At 45.0% G+C, this 22,949-nt stretch overlaps 1 protein-coding gene across 4 annotated transcripts in view; it reads left to right on the forward strand.

The window, feature by feature from the left end:
• Nucleotides 1-22,949, forward strand: part of TRAM2 (translocation associated membrane protein 2) — an 80,541-nt gene that overhangs the window by 35,169 nt on the left and 22,423 nt on the right. For all 4 annotated transcript variants that reach the window (XM_023213004.2, XM_023213008.2, XM_023213007.1 and 1 more), the window contains exon 2: nt 6,086-6,149. In XM_023213004.2, coding sequence (XP_023068772.1) covers nt 6,086-6,149 — 64 coding nt within the window. The remainder of the gene's footprint in view (nt 1-6,085; nt 6,150-22,949) is intronic.

A 22,949-nucleotide genomic window follows, 5' to 3' on the forward strand; every position in this document is an offset into this window, starting at 1 on the left:
AGCAGAACTGCTCTTGTGAAAATAAGGCCTTCTGTACCCTGTCTGCCTCTGGGGGCTGGTCTGCCCACACAACCCCTTCCAAGTGCCAATGCATGGATGTGTCTGCCAAGAAAAAAAAAAAAAAAAAAAAAAAAACCAGAATAAACCAAACCAGAGGATTTAATATTTAAAAGAGAAGCCATGAAACTGCTTTCATCACAGTTCTTCTCTTTCGTCTTTGGTGACCAGCTAACAATTTGCAGTGGAAGGAGAACCTATCTGGGCATCTGGAAGCCTAGGTATACCCAGTGCCCGTGGCTGGCAGGTGGTGGATTAACCTGAGAGGCCTTATTTTCTTGCTCTGTCAGACATAGATGATACCCAGTCCTTATCTTCACAAAGTGAAGAAGCAACAATATATTTTAAACTTTTGGAAAGACCTCTTACAAAGTTTGTCAGTGTAAGGTTGCGTTTTGGGCATTGGAAAGTAAGTAGAATCAGGTAAAGTTTGCCTTTTTGAGCTGAGGGTGAGAAGGACCTTTAAGGACATTCCTTCTGAGCTGCTCCTTTGGCTTTATCCTTCCCGTGCTTATCTGTGAAATGGGGACATGATTAGTGCCTACCTTGTAGGGTCATTGTGGGAATGACATGAGATAGATTTGTGTGAAGACCTTGGACTCATGCATGGCACCGAGTAAGCACTTGGTAACATTAACTGTTGTTGTCATTGTTAATGGATGAGTCAACTGGGGTCTAGAGAGGCGAAATATCCTGCTCAAGGTCACCCAGCTGGCCCACAGCAGACCTGGGACTGGAATTCACATCCACTGTGCTTAACTGGAAGCAGCTATATCACCAGCATCCTTGGTCTAGTTGCAGCCAAGAGCTCAGGTTCATGTGCCCCTAATACAGCATGGCATGTGGAACAGTTTTGGTTTGTTATGGCTACACAAGCATGCTCAAGGCCTTTGCCTTGGTGTTTGATGCCCTGTTTTAGTTAAAAATATAAGGAAACTTTCTTTCTCACTCTCTGTTTCTCTCTCTCTCTCTCTGTGTGTGTGTATGTGTGATGTGACCCTTCCTACATATTTCAGTGTTCTCCTTTTACATTAGTGTATTAGCACGTTGTCACTTTTAACCTTTTACCCACTGAGCTTGGCATTTAAAATGCTATTAAACTCAATAATGTTTCCTATAAACAGCCTTAGAGGGATGAGAAATAATTGGAATGACATTTTTAATAGGCTCCTGATTCTCAGCCCTGTGTACTACAGGAACTTAGCCGGTGCTTGTGGGGAGGGACTTGTTAGTGGTTTGATCCCTGGTCTGAGGTCAGGAGAGGGTCATGGAGTGAAGATTTGGGGTGCTAAAGGACCTTTTAAGGCACAGAGGAAGGCTGAAGAAGTAAGTCTGCTCTTGACTAGTGCTTTCTGCTTTTTTAATGGATGGATATGGTCAATCTAGGAGCCGATCACTCCTTCCTTCTTCAGGTGGCTGCGGAAAAGCTTGGAGCCAAATTTCTGGCCACCTTTAGCCAATGAGTAGGACTTCCTGGAATGCATTTTTGTGGATCAGCCTCATTCCTTGCTTCTTTTCTTTGCCTAAAATGCATATTTTTTGTGTTCTTTCCTGCTTGCATTTTACATTACCATTCTGTTCTATGTGCAGTATTGTGTGCCTCCTAAATTTGTTTTGGGGACAAGTTTTTAAAAAAATCAAGTTGAATGTTGCCTTTTCTGCTTGTGTAGTTGTGAGGTCTCGGGAGGCTACTTTATCTCTCTGTGCCTCAAATTTGGCTTTTTCATCTATAAACCAGAGAAACTGACACCATCTTGCTGAGATATGGTAATGTGGGAGCAAGCATGGCTGTTTACAGAGAAAGTTGCACTTTTTAGAATGGTTTCTGCTGCTACTACCAGGGGTGCTAGGGATAGAAAAGTACTGGGATCTAGTATTTTTGTCATGATTATGGTCCTAGATCCTATTCTGTCAGAATCATGTTCAGAAAACATGGTAAGCATTCATCTGCAGTCACTAAATATTACAGCTGCTTACCTTATGAGTTTGTCAAACAGGAATTTATAGGAAACCTACTATTCACCCAGCTCTGGGACAGACCGAGAGAGAGAGGACATATGTAGAAGAATAATCGTGGACAGATGACAGGATGAGGGTCAGATGGCTGAGCACAGCACCAGCTCTCTCCTGCTTAGTCGCTGTGTTCATTTAAGCATTTGCTGAGTGCCGCTATGTTCTGGGGCAGTTTGAAGCCATCCGTGGATGTGTGCCTCAAACAAGGCAAGTCAGATCATCAAGGCAGGTCAGATCCCCATGCTTCTACAGCTTATGTTTCCCCAAGGAAGAGATAGTTTAAAAATAAAGATAAATGCTTTACAGCTGTATACTTAAAACGGGTGAATTTTTTTTATTGTTGTGTAAATTATACCTGGATACGGCTGTTAAAAAAGAAAAATCTTGGCCCCCATGGTGCCAACGTTCAGGTTTGCCCTGATACATGTGATCCTTATTTGTGGATTTTGTTTTTGCAAATTCTCTTACTTGCTGAGATTTATTTGTAACCCCCAAATCAGCTTCCATGGTCATTCACAGACATGTGCAGAGCTTTTGAGTTGCCCAACACTCACATTCCCAGTTGAGGCCAAACAAGGCGACACTCTGCCTCCCGTTCCGGCTCTCATCCTGTAGACAGATGTCTTTTTCGTAGTCTCTTTAGTGCCACATTTTTTGCATTTTTATGCTGCTTCTTGGTGATTTCACTATTTAAAAATGGCCCCCAACTGTCATGCAGAAGTGCCGCCTAGTGTCCTGAGCGTAGGATGACTGTGATGTGCCTCATGGAGATAGCATATGTGGTTAGATAAGCTTTATTCTGGCATGAGTTATAGCGCTGTTGGCCATGATTTCAATGTTAATGAATCAACAATGTACGTTAAATTAGGTGTCTTTAAACAGAAACGCACATAAAACAAGGTTATGAATTGATCTGTTGACAAAAATGGGACCAGAGGCTCGCAGGAACCTAACCCTGTATTTCTCCCAGGAGCAATGTTTCAGTGTTCACTAATTCAGTGTTTGCAGTGACTTGAGAGAACATAACTCGTGTGAATGATGACAGTTAACTGTATATGTTGGGCGAGGGCAAGAATATATGTAGAGCCCACATACCAGATGTCTATCTTCCTTTAAAAAAAAAATGCAAAAGTTCTCAGACTTGGCAGCGCATCGGAATGCTCTGGGGAGTTTGACAAAATGCCCATGCCCCAAAGAGTCTGGTTTAATTGGCTGGGGTGTGGCTCAGGCAGAGAGATTTTAGAAGCTCCCCCAGGGATTCTAATGTGCAGCCGGAGTTGAACGCCAGTGCTCTTCACATTGAGTGATAATGTGTCTTAGAAGTGGACCCTGGCCAGCTGAAGAAGGCTCTCTGGGGCCAGCAGCACCTCCTCATACCCGCTCAAGATCCAGAGCCCAGGGGAGGGCGTCCGGTTGGCCGGGCTCCTGCCCTGAGGGTCTGTCCCCTCCATCCTCCCATCCCCCATAGTGACGCCACACACATCCTATGCCCACACACAGCTGGAGGGAGGCTTCCCGCAGGAAAGCCTGGTGCTGTTAAGAGAGGAGAATGGATGGCAGACAGCCCAAGCCCCACAGAGGTCCACTCCACCCTGTACTCCGAAAGAAGTGTGCATTTCCTGAATGAAATCAAGTGAGAGATATGTGCCTAGGCAGGGTAGTGTTTGGTTAATGCCTGCCTGCCTTTCCCCTGGCTCCTCCTTTCTCTCATTTCTTCCAACTCCTCTGATCTTCCTTCACAGGGATTTCAGGCTGAGAAGATGAGGCTTATTTTCAGAGGAGTCTTGTCAGACAATATGGAGTGTTAGGTGGTTGGGCCAGGAATGACCTATATGAGCGGAGTTCAGAGAAGGAGAACCACCATGGCTAGCGTGGTCAGGAGGGGCTCTGGCGGAGCTGGATTCAGGTGGCTTAGTGCCTGGACAGGTCTCACAGAGAAGGCCATTGGTGACAGAGGACAGCCTGGATGATGGCACTGGGAACAGCTCCCGTGACAGAGGGGGAATAAGTACAGCTGAGTGAAGCTGACTTGGCTTTTGATTTTTCATCTTAAGCAGTGAGCCATTACTGAGCACTTACTGTGTGCATCTGGGCTTCTCATGTGAGAGGGGCTGCGAGGATAAATGTGACAGGACGGCGCTGTTGCTGCCTGTGGGACTGTGAGGAGTCTGATGAGAACTATGGAGGAGGTGAGAGGCTGATGAGACCTATGAACAAGGGTAAGGAAACGATAAAAACAGCAGAGCATGACACAGAGTGCATCCGGCAAGCAGAGATCATGCCCTTGAACAGCTGGGAATGGCTTCACATTACAATTGAGGTGGGTCATGAAGGGATGCGTGAGATTCTAAGCAGGACAACTGTGTGTGTGGTGGTGGGTATAGGAAAGGTAGGACACGAACTGAGAGGGGCTAAAACTCCCCAAAGGAAGTAGGGACTAGAATGTATTGGCTGAAACCCAGCACATCTGTTCTAAAGAAAATACAGGCAGTCGGACGGGAAGGTAGGTTGAGAACACTGAAAAAGGTCTTGACCAAAGGTATTAAGGTTTTAAGGTGGGGATTAGGAAGACCTGTATATTCGGATAGGGCTTGGTGTTTGCTATCAATCCTTCTTTTAGCTAATCTCATTTGGGTTGTTCCCTGCAAGCTTGATAGGACATGTCTAAGGCAGCAGCACAAAAACACAAGAAGGCTCGTCCTGCGTCTCTGTGTACAGAGTAAATGACACCCGCTGAATGGGATGGGTCTTGTTGACCAGGGGATGGGGGAGATTTGCTCTTTAAAGGAGAGGGTTGTCTCTAGAAGTAGCTGAGGATAGTGACCTCTTGCTGGCATGTCTGGGCAACACAGGGCATCTGTGATGCATCATTCACTCGTTTCCATGCTGCCTTTGCCACTGTCCAGTGTGTTTGTCCCCCACCCTGTCCCTCACATGTGCATCCTTCAAACCTCTGTTAGAGAAGAACCAGCACCCTTTATTAATGAGGTGTCTCCAGAGGTCCCTTGGGAAAGGCCTGGTCCTGGGCCTCCTCCTCACCTGGCCTCGCTGCAGGTTTCAGAACAGTGTAGATGGTGGTTCTCAGGCCCACTTGCACATCCGAAACCTCTGGGGATCTTTGAACAACGCTAACAGCTGGGCCAGCACCACACCAGTCTGTAGTACCCAGACCAGCTGAGGTGTTACAAACACCCCAGATTTTATGGACAAGCAGACTGAGGCTCGGTGTATAAGATTACTTGCTGGTAGTTACATAGCAAGAAAATGGTAGAGCTGGCATTTAAACCCAGGTAGTCAATTCTTGAGTCCAAGCTTCAAACCCCCAGGTTTTGTCATCTCTCCCCTGCTGGCTAAACTGTCACAGTACTGATTTGGCCATTCATAACTAGGTGGAAACCACAGTTTTTTGTTTCACAGCACAACTAAGATTTTAAAGGCAGTTTTTGAAATAAGCCAGCAGTGTGGGATGTTACATCTGGTCCCATGACTCCCAATAAGGTAGATGTGAAATTAGCAGCTGGAATTCTCTGTTTCTGAAGCTCAGGTGTAGACTTTCAGGTTGCTCTTCAATGCACAGGCAGCCAAAGTGCTGGGGAAACCTCAGCTAGGCCCTAACCTTCTTGAAGGTTGTGACTTTATTTGTTAGTTTCTGTCTTCCACAATGCTGATGCACAGAAGTAAACTGATAATTATCTGAATGAATGAATGAATGAGTGAATGGCCAACAGATTTGTACTATTCACTTGTGAGCTCCCATCCTGTCACACACAGCTTGTTTCATCTCATCTGCAGTGAGTATCAGTCTAGATACCATCTGGGTCCCAGGGTACAGGTATTGAGAGGCATGTCATTAAAGAAAAATAGAACAAAAACTAGTGCTAACTCTGCATTAGGCAGAACCCTTCAGTCAAGAGGTTTGAGGGTCTAAGATGTAAAAGGGGCGGTTAGCAGCTTCCACTTGTTTCTTTTGATGTGGCCAAAAGCTAAACTGGAACTCTTTTCCTTTGTTTTACAGGTCACAGCCAAGACTGCCTTTCTATTTATTTTACCTCAGTATAACATTAGCGTGCCTACAGCAGGTAAGAATCACTGGTCTCCATCTTCTCCTGGCCCTGTTAATCCTGAAGAACCTGGAAAGCTTCCTTTTCACCATCCGTGTACAATCTTTTTTTTTTTTTTCTTTTCCCATGATGGAGTCTCTGCTCTGTCACCCAGACTGGAGCGCAGTGGCGCAATCTTGGCTCACTGCAACCTCTGCATCCCAGGTTCAAGCAGTTCTCCTGCCTCAGCCTCACAAGTAGCTGGGATTACAGGTGTGTGCCACCACACCCTGCTAATTTTTGTATTCTTAGTAGAGACGGAGTTTCACCATGTTGGCCAGGCTGGTCTCGAACTCCTGACCTCGTGATCCACCCGCCTTGGCCTCCCACAGTGCAGGGATTACAGGCGTGAGCCACCACACCTAGCTGTGTATAATCTTTTTAGATATTGAAAGCAGCCTCCGGCAGCCTCCACCACTGAGATTGCAGTGGTGCAGTATTAACAGCTAAGAACTTGCCTCTCTTCTGCTCTGTCTTCTTCATCAGAAGAGGACCTGCTGCACCACGTGGTGCTTCATGCAGCTCCTACTCCTTTCTCCAAAGCATCTAACATTGAGTTCTGTTGGAGACAGGACATGAGACATCGTGACCATTGATCTGTTCTCCAGAGCATGGCTTCCTTTTAACATTTTCAGTGAGGACAATGGGCAGGGTGTTGCGTTTTGATAGTGCATGGAAGCATGGTTGGGGGACAGAGTGCTGCACTCTTGACTGGGTTGGGGTAAGGACTGAACCTCAGGCCCAGCCCCAAGTCTTGTTGCACGGCTGTTGTTAAGGCCCACTGACTACAGCTGCTGCATCACAAGCTTCCCCCATAGTGGCTGAGCATTTCCAAGCACTTACAGGGAACCCAGCCAGCATCATGCCAGGTACCACAGCGGCCTCACTGGCAGTTCCCAGTACGGCTGAGGGGCTGCAGCTCAAGGAGCAGCAGGGCCAGGCAGGTAAATCGCTGAACTGGACAGGGGAGAGGGTCTATCTAAAGGAGTAGCTGCTGCTCACTTCCAGCCAGTTGTCACATAGGAGTGTAAACCCTGTGTGCCTAAGAACTTCCTTTTCCACCCCCCATAAGAGAATCCAAAGAAATCTCTTTTTAGGTAGAAAAACTCTGATTTTTAAATGTTGCCAACTAATTTAGAAATTCTGCAAACACCATGCGGGTCAACATTGTGTAAACCAAACCAACACATCTGAAGGCCGAGTCCAGCCCTTGGGCACAGGTCTGCAACTTTGGGCTTCTCAGATCCCACCACCAGCACCTGAGTATCACTCCTTTCTCAGTAGCAAAGTCCTGGGTGGCCTCTTGATGAACAAAGGAAGGACTTTTGTTTACTGAACCTAGTTCTTTCCTCTTTATTCTTTTGTTGTTGTCTTTGTTTGTTTGTTTGTTTTGGACGGAGTTTCACTCTTGTTGCCCAGGCTGGAGTGCAATGGCGCGATCTCAGCTCACTGCAGCCTCCGTCTCCCAGGTTGAAGTGATTCTCCCGCCTCAGCCTCCCAAGTAGCTGGGATTACCATGCCCGGCTCATTTTGTGTTTTTAGTAGAGACAGGGTTTCTCCATGTTAGTCAGGCTGGTCTCGAACTCTTGACCTCATGTGATCCGCCCACCTTGGCCTCCCAGAGTGCTGGGATTATAGGCATGAGCCACCACACCTGGCCTTTTTTTTTTTTGGACGGAGTTTCGCTCTTGTTGCCCAGGCTGGAGTACAATGGCGCAATATTGGCTCACTGTAACCTCCACCTCCCGGGTTCAGGTGATTCTACTGCCTCAGCCTCCCAAGTAGCTGGGATTACAGGTATGCGCCACCACGCCTGGCTAATTTTTTGTATTTAGTAGAGAAGGGGTTTCACCATGTTAGGCTGGCTGGTCTTGTACTCCTGACCTCAGGTAATCTACCTGCCTCCGTCTCCCAAGGTGCTGGGATTACAGGCATGTGCCACTGCACGCGGCCTTTTCCTCTTTATAGTAGAGAAGTGGCTTTAAGGTGAGATTCTTTTCCTTGTCTGGCTCTGCCAGCTGCTAGCTAAAAGACTTTGGTGGCAAATCCTGAACCTGCAGCTCATGGAGGATATAGCCATGAATCTTTCCTGGGCCCACCATCCCCTGCGATCACTGTGGCCAGGATTGGAAGGAAGCCATGCTTTTCTGGGGCAACCAAGTCAGTTTCTTCATCTGAGAGTCAAACCTAGGGACGTTGGCAAGACAGGAAGAAAAGTATGCCGTGAAAGAGACTGGAGAGCATCTCTGCCCTCAGTAGGCCAGGAAACATGTGGCCAGCACCCCGGTGGTCAGGAAGCAGACAGATGCCTGCTCGTCCCAGGGCACACTCCAGTGCTGGGGCGCGTGGATGATGTAGCTCAGGGCTGTGTGTTCTAAGTCAAATCCGGGCTTATTTACTCTTGCCTCTTGAAAATCCTAATAACAGAGACTCGACTGTACTCAAGATTTACTGATTTATTTTTTAGTTTAAAAAAATTGTAAAATATATATAACATAAAATGTACCATCGTAACCATTTTTAAGCGTGTAACTTAGTGGCACTAAGTACATTCACATTGTTGTGCTGCCATCACCACCATCCATCTCCAGAACTCTTTTCATCTTGCAGATTGAAACTCTGCCCACCAAACCCTAACTCCCCTTTCCCTACCCCCTCTAGCCCCCAACAGCCCCCATTCCATTTTTTGTCTCTGTGAATTTGACTACCTTAGGTACTTCATATAAGTGAAATATAGATAGTATTTGACCTTTTGTAACTAGTTAAAATTATTCTTCAGCACTTTTTCAAAATACATTTATGTGAGTGATACATAAGTCTTAGAGAAAAATTATAACACAGAAAACCATTAAGAAGATAAAAGTCACACAGGACCCCATCACCCAGAAAAAAACTAAAGTTAGAATGTTTTGGAATATTGATTTATAACACAATTTTTTTGCTATTATAATATGATAAACCTTTTTGTGTGTCATCGATTATCATTCCATTCAACCAGATATTCTGAAAAGCTGCAGGCTGTTTCTTAATAGGGATTACCACAAATTATCCAATCAGCCCCATATGGATATTTAAGTTTCCTGTTTTTATTGTAAATAGTACTACAGTGAACATTCTTGTGGCTAAATTTTTACATTTATTTATGATTGCTTTCTTAGGATAACTTCGTATTCCTGGAACTTCTAGGTTAAGTAGTATGTAAAGGTTTTATGTATGTATTGCCAAAATATCCTCTGTCATTTAATACTCGTGACCCATAAACCCTCAATTTTAAAGTTGTTTTGTAAATATAAAATGCACAGGATTTAAAAAAAAAAAATCAGAATGCCAGGTTATAAATGTCTACAGAGACAGCCATTTATCAAATATTGTGCTGGTGTTTTCATTACATTTCTCCCTGAAGTCAACTTACAGGGGATGCTGGATCATACCCCACATACCCAGAGCTGTGTTACTAATTTACCATGTGAAAGAATTGTCCTGGAGACCACAAAAGTTGATGGGCATGTGATTGGGCATCCTTTTATTATAAGAAGGGCTACTTGTAAAGCCAGATCATGATCAGAGGGTTGATTTTTGAGTTTGAAACCTTCCCAGAGACACTGGCAAGACAAGTGATATCCTCAAGCATTGTTCTCACAACAGCATGAGAAGCATAGACACAGCACACTCTGGAGCTGAACTCAGACCCTCTGGGCAGAACAAGCTTCCTACAGTGTGTGAGTAAGGGGGAATGGGGGTAGTGGAGTGCCACCGTGTCATGCCTTCATTTGCTTAATTAATTAATCAAGCTAGACAAATATTTGTGTGCCCGTTGTGGGCCAGGGTCTGGGTGTAAAATAATGTACAGCCCCCATCTGATCTCTGATGTCATGAAACTTATCATTTATTAGAGAGAGAGACAGGTAATAAATAAGTAAACAGTGAATTAAATTGTAGTTGTGATAGGGTGATGAAGGACATGTACAAGGTTATGTGGTAAGGAATAACAAAGGGGTGGCGACAGAAGATATTTCTGAGTGTGGGGTTGCGTTGTGTTGTGAGTAGAGGGAGAGGTCTGGGCAGAAGAAAGCACTCCACGCACAGGGACCAGCATAAGCAAAAGCCCTCAAGTGAGGCACAGACACCTCGGGAGGTTCTAGTAACACCTCCGGGGGCGCGGTGGCTCTGGTAACTGTACATAGGCCAGCGTGACTTGAGCCAGTGGGCTTTGGCGTTTTCCCAGGGTGGGACTATTGCATTCTGCTCCTGGAATCCTCCTCCAGGCCCAGAACAGACCTGGGCAGAGGAAAAGGTACAGTAAAGTACATGGTAAATGGAGGGGGTTTCAGTTACTTTAGAAAGAGAAGATTAAGTGTTTTAAGTAGCCTATCTTTTATTTAAATCTTGCCATTTGGGGCTATTGGAAATATGACAAGCAAATAATCAAGAGAGAGAATGAAATCAGAATAGCCTGCTTAATTTTGTTTTGAGCTTCTTAATCACTAACCCAATATGGTAATTGTTTGGTTTGTAAGAACTGGAGGAAAGCAAACTTCTCATGGGAAAAAACACTGTACAATAACAAGTCTGTTAAGGTTGTGATTTTAAAAACCCTCCCCAAAATCTCTTTAGATCGCGCTCTACTCTTGGAAATGTACCTTTTTTTTTTTTGTATAACCAGAGCGTAAATTCTGACTTCTAAGGTTTCTTCCTTAAGTAGTGTGTAACTTGCTCAACTCAACATTTAAAACTGAGTTTTAGTAGAGCCAGTAACTGTTTTCATACAAGGGGGTCCATCATTTCCAAATCCCTGTGTCTTCCTCAGCTGACATTTTCAAGTTCTAAGGAACAAAGTTAATAAGTAATGTGGTTGAGGCTTTTTCGTGAAGGTTTTGTTTTGCCGTAACTCCCTCTTCTTCTGTATTCCTTTCTCTTCTTCCCAGCTCCCAGTACTAGTTTCCTAGGGCCAGTGTAACAAAAGTACCACAAACCTAGAGGCTAAAACAATAGAAATTTACCATCCCAGCCTTCTGGAGGCTAGAATCCCGAGACCATGGGGCCAGCAGAGGGGCCCCGCTCCTCAGAAGGCTCTGGGAAGGGTCTAGTCCAGGCTTCCCTCCTGGCTTCTGGTAGTTCCTTTGCATGCGGCAGTGCAGTGCCCGTCTTCACACGGAATTCTCCCTGTGTACACGTCTGTGTGTCCAAATTTCTCTTTTTCATAAGGACACAGTCATGTTGGATTAGAGGCCCAACCTACTCCACGGTGACCTCATCTTAACTAACTACATCTGCAGAGACCCTGTTTCTAAATGAGGTCACATTCTGAGGTGCTGGAAGTTAGGACATCCACAAGAGTTTTGGTGGAGGTGGGGGAGACACAATTTAGCTCATAACACCAGCTATAAATGTATGACTTTGTGCATTATAATCAGCTGGTTAAAAAAATTAAGCTTCATTCAGAGAGATGCACACAGTAGTGGCAGTGATGCATCTTATGCATTCTAGTGGAGCCCCTGCCACCCTGGCATCCTTGAGGTTTTCTTTAAGGACGACAGTGATGAAGCGGGAAATATTCCTTTACTAACTTCCTGCTCTCCTCATTTCTGCTTGCCATTCTATTAGCAAATACAAATTCAGGACTGCCAGTGAAATTTTCAGATGAACAATAGATATCTTTTTAAAAGTAGATTAACTGCGTCCCAAATGATGTATGAGATAGAATTATACTAGAAAATTAATCATCGTTTATCTGAAATTCAAATTTAACTGACCACAACCGTCCACCCTGCTCAGTTCTGGCAAGGAATAAAATGTGTGTTTTCTGGTCTTACCATTACACACTCTGAGTCTTCGTTCTAATTAAACTACCCCAGAGTATCTCGTGTGTGATCAGAAATGTATAGACTATAAAGGTCAGAAAAGAAAAGTTTGATTCTTCCCACAGGCAGACTCCAAGCCTGTTGACTTCCTCTCTGATCTACAACAGGTGAGCCCAAACGGGCTAAGCATTTAGCCACAAGATTGTCTTGGGTTGTGCTTCTAATTTGCTGAATTTTCTTGGGCAAAACACTTAACACCTGGGTCTCTATCTCCAATCTGCAAAATCCAGAGTGATGACCACTCCCTCAACCCCAGTGGTTCTTGTAGACAGGAAGCCCTGGGAGTCCTCTGAAGGGCTTACTACTCAGATTTTCCATAGACCAACACCATCGGTACCACCTGGGAACCTGTGAGAAACACAGACTTTCAGGCCCCGCTGCAGACCTGCTACATCAAAACCTACATTTTAACAAGAGCTCCGGAGGTTCCTGTGGCCCATAAAGCCCGAGAAGCATGGTTTTAAGTGAGGTAGGCGAAAATCTCTAGTTAGGCTTTCAAATAATCCTGCGCTTCTAACCGCAAAGGTAAGATAGGGAAACCCGTAAACCCAGTAACTCATTTGCATCTTTCTGTCCTTTTCTAGTTTTGGTTTCTCTATAAATATCGGGTCCTGGGAAAGGTTGGGGGAGGTGGGGAGTATCACTAGTGGAGTTGGTTTCCAGCTGGGGCTACAGCTCCCTGAGAAGTCATGTACACGTTTGTGGCTGGGCGCGGTGGCCCATACCTGTAATCCCAGCACTTTGGGAGGCCGAGGCGGGCGGATCAAGAGGTCAGGAGATCAAGACCATCCTGGCTAACACAGTGAAACCCCATCTCTACTAAAAATAAAAAAAATTTAGCCGGGCATGGTGACACGCACCTGTAGTCCCAGCTGCTCGGGAGGCTTAGGCAGGAGAATCGCTTGAACCCAGGAGGTGGAGGTTGCAGTGAGCTGAGACCGCGCACTCTAGCCTGGGTGACACAGCGAGACTCTGTCTCAAAAAAAAAAAAAAGTCACGTACCTGTTTGTAAGACAATGTGGGCAGCAGTTCTGATAGCTTTGACGTTGCTCAGCCTGCTTGCTACTGCATACCTAGAACACCAAGGTTGAGGCTGAGGGAGCTTTTCCAGGGAAAGGTTTGTTTTGCAGTGATCAAAGGTAATAAGGATCCATCCCCAGGCCCTGTGGATCCCAATTGGCTTTATTACTACCATCTGCTCTGTTGCATTTTGCAGGCAGAGATGAAAGGCCTGAGAACCTCCTACACCATAGCTTGGCCATTGTTCTTGCACCCTCTTCTAGGATGAGACTCGCTGCAGTGAAAACAACCTCAGACAGATGGTTTTAAAGCCTCATTCAGCCAAAGGCCTTTTTCCAGGGCTCAAATGATTCTTGTTCCCTTTGGTGATTGGCAGGAATTAGTGTTGTCTCCTGCTTGTATCATATACTTGAAAGATTGGCATCACATATCAAGCTGAGCCCCTCTTTGTAAGATGAGCTCATGGGGGTCAAGAAAGGAAAGAGAGAGGTGGACAGCGGTGGCTCTGGAGATGGAAGCCATACTTGATTATAGATGAAAGCTACCTAATCTGTGGCCCATACAGCTGGAGGAGACTTGAGACTCATCTAGCCTAGCCTGCTTCTTTTACGGCCAAGGAAACTGAGGCTCAGAGAATTGATTCGTGCTCCCAAGGATGCAGCAGTGAGAGCTAAGGAGGGGCCGGGGTGCTCACACCTGTACAGCACCAGGGTTCTGGAAAGCTTTAGAAAAGCTGGGTTTGTCAAATGGGGCAGTTTTGTATAGGCGGTCCCAACCAGGGAGGTAGAGACTTGGCTCTGTCCTGGCCCTGTTGAGCCAAATAGCCACAAAGATCTCCTCTGACCCTGAGGTTCTGTTTGTATGAATAAGAGAAAAACCACGGTCCCCAGTGTCCCTGGCCTTATTGGTTGGCCATCTGAAAAAGAATGGGGAGCCTCTGACCCAGGATTTGTGGCCAGTCTTGGGCTTGATTTTTTCCCCAATAACTAAAACTTATTAAGTGTAACAATTGTGCAGAAAGGTGGACAAATCATGTGTTCAGCTCAATGAATTTTCACACACTGAACACCCATGCAGCCTAGAAGTGTCTTCTTCAGACGCAGCTTGATTTTTATCCAATTCCCTGTCATAGCTCAGATAATTTATCCCATTCTGTGTGGAGCTTGTAGAGGCTTAAATAAGCAGAGCCACAGAGTGGCTGTGGCTGATTGTTAACCAGCCTGAAGCCTGCGGTCAGCAGGAACGTGGCTAGAGCCTGCAGACCCACGTCTTTGAACTGCTACACTGAGCCCCCAAATGTCTCTTCTCCTAGTGAATCATCTTGCTCTTACCCCCACCCCATCCCGCACCCTTTCTGACCTGGACCCCACCCCACATCTTTACTTGAACTTCACTTTCCTATTTCTTCTGATCAAATTGTTTCTTCTATCTAGGTAGGATGATTTTTTTCTTTTTTTTGAGATGGAGTCTTGCTCTGTTGCCCAGACTGGAGAGCAGTGGTGCGATCTTTGCTCACTGCATCCTCCACCTCCTGGGTTCAAGCTATTCTACTGCCTCAGCCTCCCGAGTAGCAAGGACTACAGGCACCCGCCGCCATGCCCAACTAATTTTTGTATTGTTAATAGGGACGGGATTTCACCATGTTGGCCAGGTTGGTCTGGAACCCCTGACCTCAAGTGATCCACCACCTTAGCCTCTCAAAGTGCTGGGATTACAGGCGTGAGCCACCACACCCAGCCAGATAATTTTTTTTTTTCCAATCACTTGTTTTTACTGAAATAATTTTTGTCAATTTGTTATTGACAAACAATTGTCAAATTGTTATTTTTTTACGTAAGTTAAAAAAAAAAAGCCTTAATTAAAAAATTTTTTTTGGTATGTGATTCTTGAGAGATTATTTTTTCTTTACAGCTCTTTGTGAATTTTAAAATGTTCACACATTCCCCTAGCTATAAGCATTCTTCACGTGAGGCAGCCTATGGAATGCATGTGTCATGCCCAGGCGATGTTGTATACAGAAGTCACAGAACTTTGAAGTACAGTGGAGTCTGTAGTATGTGCCTAGCACCTAGGAATCCTTGTATATTTCTTTCTGGAAAGCTACAGGGAGAGTTACAGCCTTATAAAAAGGAATGGTGCATCAAGAAAGCAATGCCAGCTGGGTGCGGTGGCTCATGCTTGTCATCCCAGCACTTTGGGAGGCCAAGGCAGGCAGAATCATTTGAGGTCAGGAGTTTGAGACCAGCCTGGCCAACATGGCAAAACCCAGTCTGTAGTAAAAATGCAAAAAAATTAGCCGGGTGTGGTGGGGCACACCTGCAATTCCAGCTGCTTGGGAGGCTGAGGCATGAGAATTGCTTGAGCCTGGGAGGCAGAGGTTGTAGTGAGCTGAGATCATGCCACTTCACTCCAGCCTTGAGGGGGAAGAAAAAAACAATGCAGAAGCCTAGGATCTTATCAGCTTCTCTTCAGCCTTTCATTCATCTTTGCTATATTGTTTTATGTCATGGAAGTATCCTTTCTTTTTTTTTTTTTTTTTTTTTGACAGAGTCTTGCTCTGTCGCCCAGGCTGGAGGGCAGTGGTGCTATCTCGACTCACTGCAAGCTCCTCCTCCCGGGTTCATGCCATTCTCCTGCCTCAATCTCCCGAGTAGGTGGGACTACAGGCGCCCGCCACCATGTCTGGCTAATTTTTTGTATTTTTAGTAGAGACGGGGTTTCACTGTGTTAGCCAGGATGGTCTCGATCTCTTGACCCCTTGATCTGCCCGCCTCGGCCTCCCAAAGTGCTGGGATTACAGGCGTGAGCCACCGCGCCCAGCGGCAAAACCCAATCTCTATTAAAAACACAAAAAAATTAGCCGGGTGTGGTGAGGCGCACCTGTAATTCCAGCTACTCCGGAGGCCGAGGCATGAGAATCGCTTGAGCCTGGGAGGCAGAGGTTGCAGTGAGCTGAGATCGTGCCACTGCACTCCAGCCTGGGGTGGGGAGGGAAAAAAAAAGCAATGCAGAAGTCCAGGATCTTAACTTCTTTTCAACCCTTCATTCATCTTTGCTACATTGTTTTATGTCATGTAAGTATCCTTTCTTTATCTTCCTTCCTTACTATAAAAATGGAGAAAATGTATTCCAAAGCATGCAATGTGGAGTTAAAATGGTAACTTTGAAGATCTGTTAGATCTTTAATTCTCTGGCACGCGCGCGTGTGTTTGTGTGTGTGTATGTATGTATGTGTGTATTTCCTAGGATGGCCATAACAAAGTACCACAAACTGAGTGACTTAAACAGAAATGTATTGTCTCACAGTTCTGGAGACCGTAAGTCTGAAATCAAGATGATGGCAATGTTGATTCCTTCTGAGGGCTGTGAGGGAAGGATCTGTTCTAGGTCTCTCTTGGCTTGTAAATGGCCGTCTTCTCCCTGTGTCTCTTATCATCACCCTCCCTCTGTTTGTGTCTATCTCTGTATCTAAATTTCTCCCTTTTTAGAAGACCACCAGTCATATTGAAACAGGTTCCGCCCTAATGACCTCATTTTAATTTATCTCTGTAAAGACTCTATCTGAATTAGGACTTCAAATATATATATATTTTGAGACGGAGTCTAGCTCTGTCACCCAGGCTGGAGGGCAGTGGCGCAGTCTCGGCTCACTGCAGCCTCCACTCAACCACAGGTTCAAGTGATTCTCCTGCCTCAGCCTCCTGAGTAGCTGGGATTACAGGCACCTGCCACCAAGCCCAGCTAATTTTTGTATTTTTAGTCGAGACGGGTTTTCACTGTGTTGGCCAGCGTGGTCTTGAACTGCTGACCTCGTGATCCACCCGCCTCGACCTCCCAAAGTGCTGGGAGGCACAATTCAACCTATAACAGCCTCTGTGTGTGTGTGTGTGTGTGTGTGTGTGTGTGTGTGTGTGTCTGTGCTCATGTGTCTGAGAACTATGGTGATGCTTGTAGTTAAAACACCACTGGTCACATCTTCCAGGTTGGGAGGCCACAGAGGGAGTAGACCAGCAGCCTGGAGAGTGGGGAGGGGTGGAGGTCAGAATGCTGCCCTTGGAGGCTGCTTGCCCCATGCCTGTCTTAAGTGCCTCTTTTTTCCCTGCCACCTGGGAGGCTAGGGCAGGCCTTCAGGGTTTAATGAGTGTACCTTCTGTGTGATTTGAAGGGACGTCAGGAGGTAGAGAGGCCTGGTGGGGAGCTAATGGGTTTGGCCCTGGCATTAGTAGCACGGTTGAGTCCTGGCCCCACTGCTGCCTAGCTGCAGGTCCTGGGGGTACAGCAACTGCTCCCCTCTGTGCCTCAGCGCCATGTCAGTAAATGGAGATAATCACCTGGGATTACTGTGAAGAGTAAATGTTCCCATGAGAGGTGTTCAGTACCGTGCATAGCATAGAGCAAGTGACTCTTCTGTTCCTTTAGTGTCTGATTCTTTCTTTTGGAAATAGGCATAATGCTTTCATCTATTTGCATAGCACCTTACAATGTATAGCTCTGTGAGAAAAGGTAGATGGTTTTATCCCATTGTTCAGAAGAGGTAACTGAGACAGAGAGACCCTGGATCATATGACAGACAAGTGGCGGTTCCAGAAATGAGCTTCAGATCTTTTCATGCTCAGTCTGGCTTCCTATGGAAAAAAATAGAGCAACAAGGTAGATAAGAAGACACCACTTTATTTGTACAAAGCAGGAAGAATTTGAAGACTTACTTAAAAATTATTTTCCGAATAGAAATACATTCACATGGTTCAATTATAAATCTGTATTGAAACACTTTCCTGTACAGCTCTAACCTAGGTCAAGGTTTTTGTACCAGTTGAACCTAGACCAAGATAGACTATTTCCCACTTCCTAGCTTCCCTGCACCCCATTCAGTCCATGACTGCAGAGGGAGAGTCTTGTTCCCATCCTGCCCTCCCTTCCTTTCACACCCCTCCTTCCTGCAGGCAGTCCCTGTTGTGTCCTGTGTACCCTCCCACACTTTCTTAACTGGCCATCCAGTGTTGCTTTATGTAGATACACATGCATATTTTTCTTTCCTGCCCTTTCTTACATAAAAGATGGAATACTATATGCTTCTTCTGTACCTGGCTTTTTTCCCCAACAAATCATGTATCCTAGATATCATTTCATATCAATATGTAGAGAGTATCATCAACTTTCTAAAAATTTGTTTTGAGGTATAGTGCATGCAGCCAAGTGCCCATGTTGATGAATTTTTACATGTGTACACACCCATGCAGCTCTAGCCTAGATCAAGATACAGCACCCCAACTTCCTCCTGCCCCTTCCAGTCAGCACCCCTCCCAAAGTAACCACTGTTCTGATTCATAAATGCCCTGGTTCCAATTTTCCCTGTTCTTGATTTCATTTCTCTCATTTTTAAATCACTCTATTGCTTACATAAATATTTTTTAAATTGTTGCTGGGTCAGCATAACCTGGAGATGTGGTTAAATACAGATTTCTACTTTAAGTTTCTGAGCCAGTAGGCCTGGGGCAGGGCCCAAGAATGTGCGTTTCTAAGCTCACAGGTGTTACTGATGCTATTGGCCCATGGCCACATGTCGAGTAACCCTGGTGTATTATAAGTGTATCTACCAGTTCCCTATAGATAAAACAACATGGGTTGTTTCCATTCGTTTACCATTAAAAACAGTGCTGTGGTGTATAACCTTGTACACATGTCATTTTGACTGTAGCAGGTACCAGCTGCAGGATAAATTTCCAGAAGTAGAATTGCTGCATCAAAGGATTGATGCGTTTGTAATCTCAATAGAAATTGCCAAATTGCCCTCCAAAGAGGTGGTACCGTTTTACATTCCTGCTGGCAGTGTGTAAGAAAGAGTCTGTTTCCCCACAGCCTTAGCAAGAATATATTGTCAAGCTTTGGATTTTTGCCAATCTGATAGGTATGAAATGGTATCTCAGTGTAGTTTTAATTTGCATATCTCTTCTGTGTAAGGCTGAGCATTTTTTTAAATGTATAAGGATCATCTTTTCTATGTTTCTTTTTTCTGTGGCTTGTCTGTTTATATTCTTTGTTCATTTCTACTCGATTTTTAAAAATCCTTTTATTGTCAAATTATAGCAACTTACTACCTATTAGCAAGATTAGCCCTTTGTCTCTGATCTGAATTGTAAATATTTTCAGCAGGTGATCATTTGCCTCCGGCTTTTGTTTGTGGTGATGTTTCCGTATCTAATTCTGGATTTATATATAGTGTAAAAGACTCAAAATAATATGAAAGCAGAGTTGGCTCTTAGCACAGAAACCAACAGAAGAAAATTTTACAAATCCAGATTTGCAGGGCTTCAGGAAGAAACTGGGAGTACAGTGATGCTCTCTAAACAACTAGCTTTCAGACAAAAGAAGAAGCTTCTAGGGCAGATGCCTGCCCCAGCTCAAACGAGTTCTCAGAAGCAGATGGGATGGCAGTAGTTAAATGGACACCAGCTCAGGTTGTGCAGAGGAGGTCAGAGACCGCACAGTGGGATCCAGACAGGATTGGGAAATGTAAAGGCAGGCAGGAGAAGCCGCTTGCAGGTGACCTCAGAAGGAAACAGGAAAATATCTATTAGTCATAGGAAACGGAGCAGGAGGTCAAGCACAATGTGACTCCCCAAAAGGGACAGCTGCCCACAGAGATTGTCAAAACAGCCAAGACCCTGACTGTTCCAGGTCTCTCTTTAAACTGTCATCAAAGATAAGCAAAGCGAGTGTCACTTTTGGTAGGAGGTGGGATAACCCACTACGGTAGGAAGGTCATTATTGAAGGTGCTTTTTACCAAAGCTAGATCAGTTCCTACACTAGAGCATATTGGCATACTCCATCGGGTTATATAGGAAGAAGGCTCATCGAGTATTGGTGTTGGAAAGGTCTCAGGGGTCAGGAAGGTTGGAGGTTACACATCCGTGGTCTGTAGTCAGAGTTGGCCCGCAGATGTGTTTTCTTTGGCCAGTCTGGTGTTGGCCCATACAGTGTTTTTAAAAATTTCGAATTAGTCACCAGCATTTTAAAATCAGATGATTTCACGTAAAGATTTTTCTTTGCTTTTGAAATATTGGGACTCCAGCCACTGGGTTGCCCCTCTCCTGTAGCCACAGTGACTGAGATGCAGCTTCGCCACTGCCTCCCTCACCCCTGCGGGACACAGTGTGGGATGTGCCCCTCCTCTCTAGTGTGTCCCTGACACCGAGGCTGCCTGTTGCTACCGTTTATCTCAGTTTTAATGTGTATCTATTTTAGTAAGGTTAAAAGGTCAGTGGATATCTCTTAAACTTGTTTCTCTCAAAGTGGAGATGTGAAAGATAAACCAAGAGGGTGATATGTTTAAAGAAAAACAGTGTAAAGCATATTTCTCTGTGGAAGTGAAGAATATGACCTGCTTAATGCAGTGGGCCTCTGTGTTGAAAGCAGCTGTCTTAAGACACCTGGACCACCTGGCTCATTTGTGCTCTCCCTGGTCCCTTGTAGGCATTTTGTTTTGATGCAAAATCAGAGTCATCTCTCTGGTCTCATAGGCCAGAGATGTGCTGGACTTATTCTTCTAAAAAATATAATAGATTCTTGCCAAACGATTGCTGTTCTTTTTGAGAGCTCATGCACGACGGGCATTCTGTGAGAAGTGGGAGCTCTAACCTGGGTCGTGTGAGGATATTTATTTATTTATTTATTTATGATGGAGTCTTGCTGTGTCGCCCAGGCTGGAGTGCAGTGGCGCAATCTCAGCTCACTGCAAGCTCCACCTCCCGGGTTCATGCCATTCTTCTGCCTCAGCCTTCTGGGAAGCTGGGACTACAGGCGCCCGCCACCATACCTGGCTAATTTTTTTTTTTTTTTTTTTTTTTTTGGTATTTTTAGTAGAGATAGGGTTTCACCGTGTTAGCTAGGATGGTCTCAATCTCCTGACCTCGTGATCCACCCGCCTTGGCCTCCCAAAGTGCTGGGATTACAGGCGTAAACCACTGCGCCCGGTCTTGTTTGAGGATTTTTGTAAGAATTAGTGAACAACCAAAATTTAAAAAGAAAAAAAAAAATCAAAAACATCAGTTTGTTTATAGGCACCTGGAAGAGGACAAAGGTCCAACCTCTATAGCTCTATTTAAACAGAAAGTGCCAAGCCAACTTATTACTACTTTTGCATCAACCTAATACTTTCCTCCTCTGATCAAAAGTAGGAAGATAGGGCTGGGTGTGGTGGCTCACACCTGTAATCCCAGCACTTTGGGAGGCCAAGACAGGTGGATCACCTTAGGTCAGGAGTTCAAGACCAGCCTGGCCAACATGGCAAAAACCCATCTCTACTAAAAATACAAAAAAAATTTGCTGGATGTTGTGGCCCGCGCCTGTAATCCCAGCTACTTGGGAGGCTGAGGCAAGATAATTGCTTGAACCCAGGAGGTTGTGGTGAGCCGAGATGGTGCCATTGCACTCCAGCCTGGGTAACAGAGCGAGACTGTCTCAAAAAAACAAAACAAAAAGTAGGAAGATGGCAGGTAAGGAGGGAAGCCATGGAGATAATTTCTGCAAATTAGAATATAGCTTTTGAGTATTTGTGTGTGAAGCTGTTCCTTATGATAGCAGGAGTAACAGGTCAGAGGAATGGCATGTTACCAGAAATGGAGCGGTGATGGAGTGGGATGGGGGGCTGTGTTGACCTTGAGGTGGCATTTGGTGGCTGGGTTCTAGGAATGAGGAAACCCAAGAAATGGACTGTGTCCCTTAACTCTGTGAACTCTTTCCTCATTCACTTTCCTTGTTCATCTCATGAGATAGTTACAATGATCGAATCAATCTGCATAGCCAACGTGTTAGCTGGTTCTTTTGATTCCGTCACGGAGTCTACCCGACGCACATGTCTTCTCCCATTGCTCCAGCTGGAATTCCCGCGGGCGCCTCCTGACTGCTCTTCCAGCCTTGCCGCTCTAACCCGTTCTCCCTGTGGCAGGAAGAGATTTCTGTATGGACATTGACTAAACTCCTCCAGTAGCTTTCATTCATTCCTTTAGGGTACAGTCCACATGTCTTGCCCTGACCTCTAAGGGCTCCTCCCTGATCTCCCATCTCTGCAGGTCTCCAACCTTCTGCTCCAGACCTCCAGCCTTCAGTCCACTTCAGAGCATTGACACACCTGCATGCGGGTTTTTTCAGAGCATTGACACCCCCAGCTGTTATTGTTTTTTAAATTGTAAAATATACATAATGTAAAACTTACCGTCTTAACCATTTCTAAGTGTACAGTTCAGTACTGTTAAGTACATTCACGTTATTGTACAACCAATCTTCAGAACTCTTTTCGTCTTGCAAAACAAACCCTGTACCCATGAAATAGCACTTCCTGTTCCTCCCACTCCCAGCCCTTGGTAACCACCATTCTGCTTTCTGTCTCTAAATTTGACTAGTCTAGGTAACTCATATATGAATCGAATCATACAGTATTTGTCCTTTTGTGATTGACTTATTTAACAGTCTGCTGTCCTCGAGGTCCATCCATGTTGCAGCATGTGTCAGAATTTCCTTTTTTTAAAGGCTGAATCATCTTCCACTGTATGTGTACAGCACATGTTGTTTATTCATTCATCAATCCATGGACACCTGCGTCGCTTCCATCTTTTTGGCTATTGTGAATAGTGCTGTTATGGACATGGATGTACAAATATTTTATTGAAATCTGACCTTCAGTTACCCTACCACCCAGAAGTGGAATTGCTGAAATATGTGGTAATTGTATTGTTAACTTTCTGAAGAATCACTATACTGTTTTCTGCAGTGGCTGTACCATTTTACACTCCCACCAACAATGTACAAAGTTTCCAGTTTCTCCACATCCTCACCAATATTTGTTGTTTTCTGGGTTTATTTTATTTTATTTTATTTTATTTTATTTTATTTTATTTT

Source organism: Piliocolobus tephrosceles, chromosome 5 (genome assembly GCF_002776525.5).
Source record: "Piliocolobus tephrosceles isolate RC106 chromosome 5, ASM277652v3, whole genome shotgun sequence".
Classification (NCBI taxonomy): Eukaryota; Metazoa; Chordata; class Mammalia; order Primates; family Cercopithecidae; genus Piliocolobus; species Piliocolobus tephrosceles.